The 16,556-nt window shown below is 38.6% G+C and overlaps 1 protein-coding gene across 2 annotated transcripts in view; it reads left to right on the top strand.

Annotated features, from left to right (window-relative positions):
• Positions 1-9,812: 9,812 nt before the first annotated feature.
• The window catches only part of AP1G1 (adaptor related protein complex 1 subunit gamma 1), a 36,338-nt gene continuing 29,594 nt past the window's right edge, over positions 9,813-16,556 (top strand). For both annotated transcript variants that reach the window (XM_074157860.1, XM_074157859.1), the window contains exons 1-2: positions 9,813-10,013; positions 14,124-14,248. In XM_074157860.1, the coding sequence (XP_074013961.1) occupies positions 9,813-10,013; positions 14,124-14,248 (326 nt within the window). The remainder of the gene's footprint in view (positions 10,014-14,123; positions 14,249-16,556) is intronic.

Below are 16,556 nucleotides of genomic sequence, written 5' to 3'. Positions count from 1 at the left end.
TTACGGTTGCATGGATTTTAGTGGAAGCAAAAATCTATGATCTCTGGCCAAAGGCATTTGCAATGAACTGCAAACATGGGTTTGTGTTAGTGGTAGAACTTAATGTGTGAGAGTCAGTCTGTACAGACAGTTTCAAGTCCTTTCTTCAAGGTTGGTCGAGTTCTCTCTCTCCTGTCATGTGCTATAAGACAAATTATAAGTTTCTTTTTAGTAGGCATTTTTTTTAAGGTTTGCAGATGGAACAGTTGTGTGTTTTATTACACTGCATTACAATGCTTAAAAATACTTAGTGACGTATTTCAGTTTCTAGTGCTTGAAATGTTAATGGAACAGTGTGGAATCTCAGTGGAACTCCTTTGGAAGAGTGACATGTCGTATATGTGACCAGAAGGTGTGTTTGGCCCATACTGGCTTAAAGAAAGTGAAATACATGTGTATTTTCCCCTGTATAGTACCCCTAGTATGTTACACTTGAAATGGCAGAGATTTTTGTGTGGTTAAGCTTTCTTTTTCTCTTTTTCCTGCTCCAATTCTATATGATAGTGCACAGCTGATTTTTGTATTCCTGTGCTTCCCCTCCCCTTCTCTAAACTACACTAGGGTTGGTTTTTTTCCCTTTGTTTATTTGCATGTCCCATTCTGTTGCCAAATTTTTTTCTTTTGCCTGCTCATGAGCACTCTGGTATTTGGCACAGGACTTGAAAACTTTACTGGGTACCTGAGAGCTCAACACAGGCAAGAGATTGTGTGTTTTCTCTGAGGGGTTCAGTGTGAACCCCTTGATTCTCCTGTGGTGGAGAAGGAGGGGAAGGTATTTAAATTCCTGTGAGTTGAGAAGGGGAAAGGAAGTCTGGGGTGATTGTTTTGTGAAAGGATCCAGCTTTTCTGTCTTCAGTGTGTAAGATAACTTCCAGATTTCCTCCTTTTTTGATATTTTGAGGGATTCTCCTCCTTTTTGAGGGGTTCTTTTCCTTTTTTGGGGGGTTGGGTTTTTTTTGTTGGTCCTGTGACTGCTGATCAGATTTTTTTCCTGAAGGTGGTGTGAAAGGAATGGATGGGTCCTGCAGCACCTTTGTTGCAGTGTCCTGGTGAGAGAGTAAGGGATACAAAAATGTTCTGATTCTTTTTGCATTGGCATCGTTGGAAACTAAAACGGGATCAGTAAGTTTGTCAGGCAATAGTGTGAAAAGACTGTGAACAGCAGCAAAGGAACGAAGTTTTTTGTTCTTAGGCATGCAGACAGACTGCACTGGTTAATGCAGTTCAGATTTGGAAAGTTGCCTTTCAAAATGTAAGGGCTCATAAAACTCTTAACTGCTTCTAAAGTTAATGACACTCATTCAGTAGAGCTTGTGCCTCTAGTGTGAACATTTGTTTTTGAGTTGGCAATGTATATAACTTCAGGAGATGGGTTGTTTGATTTATTTGTGTTTTTTAATAACAGGGCAAGCTCTTCTGACTGAAGTGATGTTAATTTGTTGTAGATGATACTCAGATATTCTCTGAGGAAAAGGGTCTGATCTGCCTTGGTAGCAGTATTACTTAGTTGGATGAGAGTTTGGGAGTTAATAAGTGAATATGTGATGAGGCTGTAACTTGAAAAACAGAGTTACAGTAACGTGAGTACACATGAATCTGCTAATATCACAAGTAGTAGCATTAGCCTTTATCTGCTGTTTGGCAGAGATGCTACAGGAAAAATCTAAGATTAGAACTTCCTAGGGTATAGCTGAAGTTGCCTGGTATATTGCAAAGTTTATATTAATGAATGAAAAACGTGGTGTCTCATCTTTCATCTGGCATTAACCAAAGTAAAGAAGGGTGTGGGCTTTTTTGTCACAAAGTAGTAGCTATTTTTTAATTATTTTTTTTTAATATTTTAACTCTGCAGGAAAGTGAACAGGAAATGAAATAACCAGGTTACCTTACAGATCGAAATAGTTAGGAAACTAGAAGCAGGTGAGAAATACAAAGGTAATGTAGGTCAGGAGTGATTGAAGTGTAGAAAGAGAATCCAGGAAATCTGGAATTCTGATCTCATCTGTCATGCTGCTCAGCTGTGTAAATGTGCTAACTCTTCTTCCAATCTTCCAATGCTTCATTTATTAGCTTCTAAAAAAAAAAAAGGGAAATACTTATTTTCTTATTTGTCAGATGTTAAGGTTAATATTTGTAATAGTTGAAAGCTCAGTGCGTCTTTTAAAGCCCATTCAGGAGTTGTTTGTTTTGGGGGTGTGTGTGTACTGTTGTGCGGGAGTGGGAACCTCATCTAAAGTGCTTCCCTGCTCTCACTAAATTCTGTTGTTGGGTTGTAGCCTCAGGAAGCAAAGGAAGAGGTAGAGCCGCGTTCATTTTGGGCAGCTCGTAGGATCTGTTCAAACTGAAGGTCTTTAAGAAGAACAGTGTAACATCTCTGTCACTGTCCTGTCTCTCATCCTCCATTCAGCTTTTGAGCAGCATAAGGCTTGCCTCTTAAATGGTCTTGTGCTATATTTCTTGTTTTTTGAATGTAGCTGGAAATGAGACCATCACTTCTTCTGAGACTATTTTTTAGCTCTTGTTTGGGGGCATTTTTTTCCTTACTTGACCTCTTCCCCCTGCTCCGTGCTGTCTTTGTATAATGCAAAGTGCAACGCTGATGCCTTTTATTATACTGTGTTTTGAAGCCCCCTGCTGCCTTAATTTCTTTTTGATTTTTCTGTTATTACTTACTTTCTAGTTCTCTATGTGCTAAATAGTTTTTTCTCAAGGGAAGTTATTTTTCCATTTGGAATGTTGTATGGTTGGTTGCTTTTCCTCCCAACTCTTGTGTTGTATTTGCCCTTCTTTGCCCTTCTTGACGATGTTGGTGCTCGTTGATTAGGTGTTTACTGTTTGCTGTATAAATATTGATAATATTAGACTATATACCAGTATTTCTGCTTTTGTTCACAGCTTCATCTCTATTCGTGGTGTTTCTTTCTGTTTTTACTGCAAGTATGATCTTTTTCTTTTTTTCTTTCTTTTTTTTTTTTTTTTTTAAGTTTCTGATAGAAGTGTGAAACCCAGTGATACCAGGATGGAGTTGAGGCCATCAGCATTTTGTATTTAGCTATTGCAGTTATTCCTTTCCTGTAGTCCAGAGGTATCTTCTGCTTTGGAGGCCTGATTCGGTTCCACTGAAGCAAGTGGGGGAGTTCTGCTGCTTGTTGCAGTTGGGGGGGGGGTGGGTCAGGCTTTAATTATGTAACTTCCCAAAAGCTGGTTTTGTTTGAGGAGTGTGATTACTTCTGCATGTGTTGGGGTGCAGCGACTTAAGGTGTGTATCCCAGATGTGTTTGAAAATGTGTGCTCCTTCAGTCTTGGGTTGCTTTCTAGGATGAACCAAGTTCAGAAATATTACTTACACACCCAGTTATAGCTTTTCCTGTGTCTTACTTGAGTTGAAAATTCAGAGTTTCCCCAAACAATAAAGCCCATCTGTGAATGATTCCTTGATGTTTAATGCCTTAATGTTTCCAGGATTCAGGGCTAAATAATAATGGAATTTTAAAACATGTTTGATAATTTGTCCTAAACAAGTTGTTAAGCAACTATTTATTTATTTCACTAATTTATTGAAAGAGTGATTCTAGTTCATTTGTCTTTTTAGACATAAGCTAACATTTCTGAATAGCTTCTGGAGGGAAGGATCTCAACGCAGTTACACGTTCAAGGATAGTAAGTCCTTTTGCCTTTACACTGCAATTCCTGATGGAGGAATATAGTTTGGCTGAGGGAGTTGAGCATTTTACATGTGGAGTTTGGTAATATTAGGTGCTTCTTGTAAATATAAAAGGCTATTTAGTGAACAATCGTATTTGAATATGATTATCTTCTAAGAGACTTTTAGTAAGGTTCTATACTTAAATATTTTTAACTTTGAAATGTGACAAGCTTAACTAGTAAAAGACTATAAAACGGGAGAAAATAGTGATTAAGAAGCATAGCTTAGATGAAAAAAAAATAATACATTATGGGTTTTGTGTTCTTGATTAAGTATTTTTTCACTTTTGAATAGTTTACCAGGAATGAGTTGCATGAAGAAAGAATGCCTTTTTTTATTGGTTCAGCGGAAGAATTAATGATTAGCAGAGGGAAGAGGTTCACTGAGTTAACACCTTTCACGCAATCCAGAGACTAGGAAAATAGCTGGAATTCTGTTTTTAAAGAAACTTAGGCACCAGCAACCTATACCATTGGAACTAATCTGAGTTAGATAGATACCTAACTCTTTCAGCAGCTTTGATCTCAATAGTATGTTACTCTACGAGCAAGGCCTTCAGAATGAGAAGGGGAAATGAGAGGGCTTTATGAGGTGGAAGAATTCTGCCTTCAGTCCTGTCAGATATTGTAAATATTGACTGGTAGGGTCTTTTCAGGTTTTTGGGGATCATAGCAAAGAAGTGGCAGAGTGAAACTGCTGCTATAAACTAAATGAGGAAGGAGGTAACTACTTTTAAAAATTGCCATGTCATTTATGTTAATGTGCAAAGAATAAAAACATAGACCTGTACTGGTGAAAAATGTTAACCAATCCTGAAGAACAGGACCTGCTACTTTGAAGGAAGTTCTAAGCGGCGTTTAGCCAGCTGAAGTTAAACTTCAGGTGTAGATGATATGGTTGTCCTGCTGTTAGTCATCTTGTGCAATGAAATGCATTTCTGTAACACAGAGAAGTCTGTGGGTTTTTTTTCATGGCAGTTTGCTATTTAATAACTTTGTAGTTGTCACCCGAAGCTGTCTTTTCTTTTTAATCTTGCACGGGGTTCATAGTGTGAATTTCAAGATTCTGTCTAGACAAATTATATAGTCAAAATTAAATGATCACTGAAGTGTTTTAATTCTTCTGAGCTCTAAGTTGTTTAATCCTATTTGTATTTTTGTAATTCTTTAGTATTCTTTTTGTTTTAACTCTCATTATTAATCTGTTGATTATTGTATCGCCCTAATTCCCTCCCTCAGTGAAGTCTGTATGGGCGTATATCAAGTCCCAGAAAGGTTTTGATACCGTAACTATCTGACTGCCTTGACAGAGCCATCCTATGGTTATGCTCTGTGTTGGCCATACTTTGTTTCCATCAAAATATTATCTTCTAGGACTTGCTGAAGCCCTTTTCCATTCTTTGTGCTATTTATTGTGCTGCAGGTTCCTAGAGATCCAGCTCTATGTCCATGGAGGGCATTAGACCTTGTGCCGATGTTGCTATTACGGCTTGTCATGGTGCTTAATGAGTCTAGTCTCCGGTCATGGATTGCTTGGCAGTGTGTATGTGTCAAAATCTTTGTTTCCTATTGTTCTGTGATCTATCAGAATCCTAGAAAACTGATACATAAGTATCTAATCTTAGAGCTCTGGGAGAGATTAACAGGCAGGATGTGAAAAGTAACTGCTCAGGCATCCCCAGCTCCTTCTTTCAGATGTTTGAGCTGCACATGCAGCTGTATTTTTTTATTTAAGTGGTAGTATCTGCCCCAGCAGTCCCTGCTGGCTTGGCTTCTCCCAATTTTGTAGTTATTTACTCAGTAGACCTTTTGTGTCCTGATGTAGTCAGTGATCTGAGAGTAGCAATTAACGTTTCTGTGGGTAACACATGGCTCTTTGGGTGGGTGTATGTATTCTGCGGATCCCTCTAGTAGGAGTAGCGGGAAGCCGTTCTGTGGGTTGTAGCAAAACTGACCATATTTGTTTCACCTTGCTGCTGCTTGGATTAACGCTGTAGTGACAGAGGCATTTAGGCTATTGTGCCTGCAGACTTGTGCGTCCGGGGCAGTCAGTGTTATCTGTGTGGTATAGGTGGGAACTGAGACAATGAGGTGGCCTAGGAGAACTAATTCGCTGCTGGTGGTGTGGAAGCTGTGTCTGACTGTCTCTTTCAAATGTGACAAAGTGTCTGAGAGATCCAGTAAAAAGGAAAAAAATGCATAATATTTGTTTGAAGTTTTTTTGTGTTAAGTTCCTAAGCAAACTTCTTGATCTATTTTCCTGTCCTTGTTCTTCTCAATTGGTCTTTATATTTCAGTTTTGCAATATCTCAGCATAAATGAGAGCCTGTTTTGTTTTTTTTTTTTTCTAAATGTTCTGGTGACATCTAAAGACCATGTGCCTGGATAGGACTCTCTTTTGTTGCCCAGTATAGGAAGAATGTGATACATAGCAGAGACATATGCTAGAAGTCTGACTGATAACCAAAGTGTAAAGAAAACAAATTCATAGCAAAAAAAAAAAAAAGTAAATCCACATTATTTGCATAAATGCTTTATATGGAAAAACCTACTGGAGTTCTCATGTTGAAATCTAAGAGGAATACTCTCAAACCGAAATGTTACAAGAGGAACTCTTGGAACAAATAGGTAAAATTAGTAATAAATTGCCAGTAGAAAGTGAAGCGTACCAGTATCTCTGAAGGAACTGGGAATTGTTCAACTTTGAAATTGTGACATATCAGATTTACATCAACACTTTATTTACAACAAGAATAGGTGGTACTTTGTGTGATTCCAATTTTTAGAAAGAGCTCCAGCAGATGACCCAGGACCTGCGTGGTTCTTGACAAGTTCTTAATAAATGGATAAAGGTTGTCTGGGTAGACACAAATCTTGGTAGATTGTGTAACTGTTTTCACAAATCTTTTGGTAGAGATTCACAAATCTTGGTAGAGCCTCTAACCAAAGGTTTTTATTGTGTTATAGCACAGTTTTTCAAGGAAGATCTTATTGTGAATTAATAACTATCTAAGGAAGAAATAAAAGTGACCAGACTGATAGAAAATTTGTGTACTTTCATAATAGGAAGAGGTTATTGAGAGGCACTCTGCGAAACTGTGCCATTGAACGTGTTCATAAAGCGATCAGGGGAAGAGGAACAAATAGTGAGGTGAGAGTTTCATCCTAAACCTGGGGAATGATTTTATGATACTAAGAAAGTATGCTACAAGATGGTAAAAGTAATTAATTGTCAATAAATGCAAAGCAATGCCTACGCTGAAAAGAAATTACCATAAAGATAAATACACAGTGAGAGGCTCTAAATAAGTTGTCATTCAAGCTGGAGGTCTAGGAGCGGTCTGTAGGATATTTATTAAAAACGTCAGCTCAACAGTAGCTAAACAGGCAAAGTGAGTTTAAACATTTTTAACTTTTTAAGTACAAAGAATAAAAAAAGTCGTCTATGTAAACCCATGGTGCTCCCATTGTCTGAATACTTTTTATAGGTCTGCTCTTTGTTTAAAAAAAAATAATCTGAGAGGTACTGATAAGAAGGAATTGTGCAATGGCTCCATACAGGAAGAGATTAGAGTAGGACTCTACTGCCTGGAAAGGGAGGTGTCTGAGGTAGAGATACAATTAGAGACTGTAAAGTCATAAATGACATAAAATCAATTAATAGGTGATATGAGTACTTATTTTCTCAAAGTGTAAGAATTTCATTTAGTATCCCGTACTTGGTCAGACAGCAGGTTTAAAGCAAAACATAATTTTTGATGGAATTTATAGTTAAACTACGCAAATTGTTACCATGGGTAGGAATGGGAAAAAAGGTTGGATGCTTTCAAAAAGTGATTGCATAAATCCGTAGATCTGCAGAGAGATGCTATGCAGAAAGAAACTCTCTGTGGTTCAGGAGGCCCTTTAAGTTGCAGCAAATCTTGGAAGCAGGGAAAGCGTTGAGGAGATGTACTTTCTCTGTTGCTTCCCCTGCACACCCGCTCCTTCCCATCCTGAGACAGGACACTGGGTTAGATCTGTTTTACGCCTTACCTGGCTATGGCTGCTGCATCAGTGTCCTGTAGTGCATCAATATTTGATCATGCAATCTTCTCACCATCTTATTTAAATTGTTTGGGTGTATGCATATTGTGTCATGTGAACAGTCATGCTTAACAGAAAATCAGCAGAAATTACTCAAGGTATATCACGTTAAAGGTCTGTCAATATTATAATAGGCTTTGGAATAGTTAATAATAGGTAAATGTTAATCTGTTCTGGAATGTTCCTGAATTTAAGTGTTCTCATGTCCAAAGTTCCATCTCACTGGCAATATCTACCACTTACACGTATTTGAAATGTCTGAATGTTAAAAATGAGATGAGATTTCCAGTGTATTAGCATGCAAAAGAATCTTAGAGTCGCAGAAGGCAGAAATCAAATACCTGATATAAGAATTTCTTGATAGTAAGTGAAATGCTTTCTTGTAGAGGGGGGAAAAAAGCCAACCTGATACATTGTGTGGGAATTACTGTGCATTGAAATGCTATGAGTGTGTGCACAAGAAAGGACTCAAGCCCCAAGGAATAAGTGTGTGAAGTGATCTGTGATAGATGGGCACAAAACTCTTTTTATGGGAAGAATTCAAAGGTATGTTTTTAAAAAAACTGAATGATTTAATATATTCTTTTAAAAAAAAGACCGTGTATGGAGTTGCAGCGCAGGGACGGAGGTTCTGAATGTTGGAAAATAAATCGTTGCTTTGTCTCTTGCCCTTCATGTTGTCCTGCATCGCAGCAGTTCTGAATTGTCCTGTCCTTATCAGGCAGGAAGTGCATGTGAAATACAATTGCTCTTAGGAAGTAGTTCAGATTGGACTCTGTAGTAATTGCCTGTTGGTGTGTTACAATTAGATGAAAGCAGGAGGTAGCCTCATAATTTGACTATCGTTTCATTATGAGTCTTATTCTTTAACTTTTTGCTTTCTGTAATGCTGGTTTCTGTTTGTTTTCCTGTGGTTGTGCTGTGAGGAGGAAAAATAATCTTTACAGTGTGGCTTGCTGATTATTTATTTATGCAAGAGCATTTGTAAATAAAGGCTATTCATTTTGTTCAGTGACTGGATGATGTTAGAATTTGGGAGGAGGTTGTATCCTACGTTACTGCAGAATAACTTCCTAGGTAGACAAGCCTTATGCTTTAAGTCTTATTCAGAGTTTCAGCTCTGAAGGCAGACTCTAAGGCTGGGCTTATGCAGACAAGTTTTTGGGTTATGTACTAGGGTGCCATTAGCAGCAAGTGAACAAGTCTCCAGTGACAGCACACAGTCTGTGTTTGTCCTTTTCTCTTAGAGTAAATTACTGCAGAGTAAAGCAATACAACCAGACAACGGCTGGGAAACAACTAGTACCTGCTCTGTTGGAACTCTAGCTTACAGTAATTAACTCTTGCCTGGTCACCTTAATTCTACATGCCATTTAAATCAGTGTTTTAGTTTAGTTCAGCTGTTTTCCTTTTTTATTTTTTTTAATGATCTAAGTTGCTCATTTTGAAATTTCCCAAGCAAGCTATTCATCAGAGGCTTTTTGCAGGAATTTAGGAAAGTATTTTGCTCTCTTAGGGGTAGGTACCCTCTGTAGGGTAGGAAATGGATAGAATTAAGCTATCTTTTATTTTAAAAGCTTTGAAACCTTCATGCTTCTGGCTGGCTTCCTGTAGGAGTGCTAGGGAGTTGTCTTTTTATTTTGAGGATGTATATTTTGTTGCCAGTTTGGCTAAATAGTGTTTGCAAAAATGGTTTGTACGTGCTCCTTTAAGACTTGCACTTCAGCAGCTGAAATTTCCAGAGACTGTGTACAACAGGTGTTTCTAATGTTCTGGAAAAGCAAAGGTGGTGTACAATGAGTTCCTCTGGTTTTCAAGTTTACTTTTAACCATGCTACTGAAGCAGTCTGTATTTTCTTAATTCTTCTACTTATATAATTGTAGGGTAAGAAAGAAAAAAAAAAAACATGCAAAAGTATGAAACCATTATGAAGCCTTTAGGTACAGTATGAGGTTTACAGATCTCTTTCTTCTCCCAGAGGATGCCAGCCCCCATCAGACTGCGGGAGTTGATCCGGACCATCCGGACAGCAAGAACCCAGGCAGAAGAGCGTGAGATGATCCAAAAGGAATGTGCTGCTATCCGGTCATCCTTCCGAGAGGAAGATAACACATACCGATGCAGAAATGTGGCAAAGCTGCTGTATATGCACATGCTGGGATACCCTGCACATTTTGGACAGGTAGGTCGGAGTCCAGTGCTTGCTGTGCTATGTGCAAATGCCAGTCTGCTTTGTGTGCTTCGGGCACATCGACTGTTCAGAACATTCCTACCTGCAGTTTTGCTGTCTGCTTCTTTGGATGTTTTGAGGTCTGTCTTCACGTATGTTCTGAACCTACCTTAGTTAGTTTTGACTTTGTTAGTGAGGTCTGCTGTTTGGAGACTTAAGTAACTTGTTATGAAACTTAGGGTTAGTCTGCTTTTGCCAGACTGTCTGCTCCTCATGTTTCCCATGAAACCCATGTTTCTGTAGAGCAGTAGTTCTTCAACCGCAGTCCAGTACTGCGTGTTCTAGATGTGTTCAAAACAGCGCTTTGGAGTTATGTCTCTGATGGAAAAATGCCAGATGCTTCAAAAGAGGTTCTATACCCCTTTCCTTCTAAAACAATCTATTCTAGGCAGTTAAGAGCTGGTCTGTTCCCAGCAATAAGAAATTGGTCTTCCTTATCCCCATCTTAGCAAGGTGACTTGGAGAATGCAGGTGTGAGTTTTCCATCTCTTGGCTTACTTCTGTTGTGCTATTTTTGACACAGGTGGATTGTCAAAAAGGGAGACAGGAAGATGGGAGTTCTTGATCTTCTTGTTCTTCGGGTTGAGCTTTGCTTCGTCTTTGGGGCATACTCTGTTTTGCTTAGAAGTCAGTGAGTGTCCTGTTAGTAGTAATCTAATCTAGACCTTCCATAAAGCTAAATAAAAAGTCAAATTGTTGTATCTCTTAAAGTAGCTTCATCTCTTGGGAGTCTATCCATTTATGACTGGATTTGCCAATTCTGGCATGCCTCCCTGAAACAGTAAACTCAAAATACTGAAATCAAATTCCAAATAGTCTTAGTGTTAGGGAGTGAGTCTGGGCTGTCCTATTGCAATACAAAGTGCATCATTTGACTTCTATGTCATTGGATTCTTCTCACGGAATACCCTGCTCTTACATAAGAGCAAGTGAATTTGTGTCTTATCCTGTTCTTAACACTTCGCGTATCCAGGCTCCCTGGTCCAAGAGTAAAACCTCCTGTACAAAAGTTAAGGTTAAGTATTGAAGAGCTGCACAAAGAATGAAAAGTGTTACAGATAAGTGTCATCTAGAATTTCTACATTTGACCTGTGTTAGGAACATGTTTAAATCTTACTGGAATTGTTTTATCTTGTTATTCAAGTATTTAATCCCATACATGGAAGATTAGACTAGATATCTAAGAATTTTTCAGTTTCCTCTTTGGTCAGTAATGGTAAATTACCTCTTTGTTCTCAGTGGAAGAAGGATAAAACAGATTATTCGATGTGTATTATTGCAGGGGTTGCTACATCTCAAACAGAAGCATCTATGCTGACTGTTTTGGGAACAGAATGCTTCATTCAATGGCCTTGGTTCTCATGTAGTTTATCAGCTGCACTTTCAGGATGATATAGGGCCCAAGGCTGAGAAGGGATTTTAACAAGTATTCTGCAAGTGAGTAAGTTCCAGAACCTTTGCATGTCCTCAATGCTTATTACTGGAAGGAATCTTTCAAAGTGCTAATGTTGTGTAGGTGGGGTATAGTTTGCGTGAGTTGGGGACCTGTTGAAGACACATGCTATTCCAGCAGCAGAATCTCATAGACAGACAGTCAAACATTGTAGACAGGAAGTTTCTGAGTGATAGGATAAATATGTGGGAAATATGTTTTGGTGAAAAGTGGGAGAGCCACAGGCTGTGTTAGACAGAAGATTTAAGCAGGCAACTGACTTCAGCTAACAGTGTGAATGGGGAAACCAATAATAAAAGAGAATTTAGAGAGGATGTCAGAATGATCTCCTTCTTTCCAAGCCAGAGATCCTCAGTTTTGACCCAGGATATCTTGTCCAGAAGTATGAGCATGAGCACCATATTTAGGCAGTGCATGCTGAGATGCACTGGATGAGAAGCTGTCTTTTGAGCATGTGCAAAGGCCATGTGTGCAAGCTTAGAAGGTATCAGGCAGCCTGGGAAATGGTCAAATAACTTTATTATTATTGTTATTATTCCTACTGGCAAAAACATTCCAGTTAGAAGAGTGGCTACATCAGTTAAAAACTTGGGTAAGTTGTAGTCTGGGTGTATGTCTGTATCTTATCCGGTTTTACTAATGTATCTGTTACAGTACTGATGTAGCAGATTTTAATTGTTCCTTTGAATGAAATGGATATAATGGTATCAAGATTTCTTCCACTAATTAGACCTACTAAGAGCTTCAGCTGATCATGTTTCTCAGTATTGCAGTGACTGAAGCTAGTTTGCATGCATTTGTATACAAGTGAAACAAGAACTTATCAGCCTTTCATGGAGTAAATTTCAATAATACCTTTCAAATTCAAAAGTACTAGAAATATGTCTTGCAGTATCTGTTGCAGTTGTTAGTTTTCTTCTGCTTTTTCTTAGTCGTTCGTCTTCTGCCGTTGTTGGCTCTTACAGTGTAGCTTAGAGGTCATCAATTCTACGTTGCATTTTTGCAGAGTGTTGTATAAGAAGTATCTTGTAAACCTGGAGAAGAAAGTTGGTTCAGAGGTGCATTATTCTCTTACAGAAAGCACTGGAAAGAGAAGAGGTTGATATCTGGTGTTCTGTACCTTATCCCTGGTTGATCTTGCCCATTTGTGCAAGTTCAGTTATCCTTGTGGATGACTGAGCTCATTGTTCAGAGGTGTTTCTTTATTCTAGATTTTCAGCCCCTTTAAGCCTAGCAAACTGAGCTTGATTTCTTTCAAGCTTTTTCTTACCAGTTTGTCACCCTGCATTAGCTGGGTGTTCATATGTGACGGCTGGCATAGTTGAGTTGTATGTCCGGAGGCCATGCAGTTGTGAGGTGCTAGGCCGTAGCACTTACTTTCTCTGGCATTTCAACTCTAATTTTCTTATCAGTATCCTGTACAACCTTACCTTCCTAATGTGTGTGCTTCTTGCATCTCACCTGTGTCTGTCGCCCTGTTCAAGCTTCCTTATAGCTTTGGACCATGAAAAACTTTTCATGATGCCCATATTTTTGCCTGTGCATGCCCCCTTTACTTCCTTTAAAACGGATCTGTTGCAAGCTTTGTCTGACCCTTCCTTGCACCCGTATGCTTGCTTGCTGCCTCAGCTAATTTGTAAAACAGTCTTACGGGATGTGTTTGTGAGCGATAGATCTCTTACCTGTTTTGAGAAGCCATTTCTGCTACTTCCTGCCTGGAAAGTAGAGATTGGTTATACTTGATTAATTATCTGTTAGATAAAAATACCTTAGTGCGTAGTAATGTCAGAATATCTCTGTGGTTGATGTCTTTTTTAATTTCAGTAACAAAGTGTTAAGTTTAAAAATGGGTAGCAATTAAATTCTTAATCAGCTGAGAGCAAGTGGCAGCTATGCATGTTATCTTAGGGATCTCCTTTATGCTGTTGAACACGGTTGACATTTCTACATAGCGGAAGGGAAGCTTGTAGTAGCCTTGATGCGTGATTTTAGTCAAACTTCAGGTGTTCAAATAGAGATTACAGAGCAGCACAAAAACGTAACTATCTCTGACTGTATCTAAGGTTTACCTAGGTAGCAAGTTAGTTACAAATCATAATAAACAAAAACTGGTTTTGACAACTTAGCTTACAGAGTGTGGGTCCTCTCTCTGGTAGGTAGATGGACCCATTTAAGCCTGGTCCAGGAATTTCCAGTGCATATCAAACATGACGTGTGATCTAGATTTCCAGATCTTTAGTATTTTGTTTTTAATGATGAATCTATTGTCTATATAAATACGTTAATCTTTTACTTTTGTGATCTGACATAAACCTACATATCTGGTATATCTGAAGTCATGGAAGGCCAACAGTGTCTGGCTACTTCAAGATGCAGGAGCTGCTAATGACTTTTCTGCTGGCTTGCTGGGAGCTTTGTGCAGGTCATTTAACCTTTCTTTAGTTTCCACATCACCAAAATGGGAATAAAATATACTTTTAAGAATGCATTCTGAGAGACCTAAATGAGTAAACATCAAAATTCAAACTGTTTCTCCTCTAGCTAAGAAGTAGTTTAAGCTAATTCTGTCTTTTTTTTCTTGTTTTTTTTTCCTTTTTTGTTTTTTCCAGTTGGAGTGCCTCAAGCTCATTGCCTCTCAGAAATTCACAGACAAGCGCATTGGGTATTTAGGTGCCATGTTGCTGCTGGATGAGAGACAGGATGTCCATCTTCTTATGACCAATTGCATCAAGAAGTAAGGGTACCACCTCTCTCTCCATCAACACATGCTTTGAGGTTTCAGGATCTGGAAGTACACTCCTGACAGTGATCTTTCAAGTACTTTAGGTTTTTTCCCTTGTGTTAGAAAACTGGTATCTTCAATTTGTTGTATGCTGTTGACTGTACAAGACTGTTCTAGTATTGTACTGTATGGATGATCCTGTCTAGCTTGCTTAGAGGGAAGCTTACTGTTACAGAATGGTAGTACATTTTTCTGGAGGTTATGTTAAGATAAATAAAATCAGGAAGATGAAATGACCACAGTAAACTGCTCAGCCAGTGCAGAAGAGCTCCAGTTGTTGTAAAGAGCTCTCCTCCATTTCTGTAAATTAGTTATCTTCCAGCTTGCAGTAGGAAAGAGACAGACGAGCAGTAATGCAGCACGAATAAAGGTCCATGCACCTTTTAAATATCATTGAATCAGGATATTTTTATAACACTGTTAGAACTTTGTAGGCTGGACTTGCCATCATGTGTCACAGGCATATATATTGCTACAGCCATGTTGTCCTGTGTTTATTTACCTGACTTCTGCTGGTGAGCTTGGAAGAGTTGTCTGACTTGAAGGATCAAGGCTGTGTATTCTCCTTTCTTTTTAAGGTTGGCCTAACGGTCCTGATGAATGGTTTTCCTTGGAAGCAAGGCAGTAATGGGATGTGCTGTCTGCTTGGCATCTTGCTGAAATCAGACAAGAGGGGATGGGAAATATTTGATTTTTATTTTTTTTTTACTTCTCTCAGCAAAGTGCTGTTAAACTGGGACTGTTTTACATTATAATTTAGTAGATCATGATTGGTGCATTTCTAATAACACTCCTTTTCAAGATGGGCGGCAGCAGGAATGGAACAACTGGGTTCTAGTTGATTTATCCAAATGCCTGCTTGGTTGTGCGTGGTGTGTCTGTTTTTATTATTATTTACTTGTAGAACATAAGCTTCCCAGATATTAGGAAGTAAAGTATTGATCTCCAGTTGGGCTGTGGCCTCAAAGTGCTTGGGAAGAAACTTGACAAAATCGCAGGCCTGAGGATCTGCTAACTTTGGACCTAGTGTCCAGGGGAGAAGAGACATTTGGCTAACGATTTTTCAATGAAATGTCATAACTGTGAGGCTCTTCCATTAGAACTAGGCTGCTAAGTCAACACCTCTTTTGATTATTTATGCTAAAATGAAATTGTTGGTAAAGTTATAGTGACTTTGAACTCGAAATGGGTCAGACTGAAGCTGAGCAAAACTGGCGGGCAGCTTCCCACCACCTCAGTGGGTTGTTTATTGCTTTCTGATTTGACTTCTGTATCTACCACTTTGTCTTGCTTTTATCTAGACATTAAGGTATTTGATTTGCGGCATTGTCATTCATTATTTTCTCGCAAGACCTAGATTTTTTTGATACAAAAAATGCCAGCACCCTTGTGAGGTACATAAATGCTATACACACAGCAATATATAGCTGTCAAAAATTTGTTAAAGGAAGGAAACCAAAAAACAACCCATTTAGTGGCATGTGCTATCTGTTCCTTCATCTGCATGTTGCCATAGCTGCTTGATGTTACAACCAGAATACTGTCTCTTGCCTTTTTGGACGTTGTGCGCATTTGGTTACATACCACTTGTTTCCCCTGCTCTCCCGTTGCGCAGTCACCAGCTCCCCTTGCTTCCCAAAACAGGAACTTTGGTTTTACTTTCTTCAGCGTTGAATCCTGGATACTGTGGAAACATGAGTACCAAATAGACTGATGGAAAAGTAGTGTAGAAATCACTTTTAAAGGCTGTTGGAATTGCTATGTGGAAATTGTATTGTCTTGTAATTAGGGTGACATTGGTAGCCAGCCTCATGAATAGCATCTGCTGTTATATGATTTAATTTTAATAAGAATTGACTGCTTTTTGCAACTTTCTTAGGCATATGAATGAACAGTTTGGATTGCTAAACAAAATTCCTGTATGGATTATTTTCAAGGTGTGCGAATAGTGGTGTTTGTAGTTTTCCGTCAAGACAGAGGATATTTTTACACAGATGTTTATATATTGTTTGGTTTGTAAATGCAGAAGCTAAAGCCTATGCTATAACATGTTTAAACTGCGACAACCCACAGAGTCACTGCAGGACTGTACTTCATGTTAAGTACTTTTCTGCATAAAAGTTCCAAAATACAACATTTTGGCTTTACCTTAGAAATTTTAATGCAATTCTGTGTGGTCTTCCTTCTTGCCAGCTCAATCCCTTGATACCCACCTAATAGTTTTAACCAAATATTTTATATTTTGTAATTCTAAGGATCC

Source organism: Numenius arquata, chromosome 13 (genome assembly GCF_964106895.1).
Source record: "Numenius arquata chromosome 13, bNumArq3.hap1.1, whole genome shotgun sequence".
Taxonomy (NCBI): domain Eukaryota; kingdom Metazoa; phylum Chordata; class Aves; order Charadriiformes; family Scolopacidae; genus Numenius; species Numenius arquata.
Note: the sequence above shows the minus strand (reverse complement) of the source record. Positions and strands in the feature narration are given on the sequence as shown.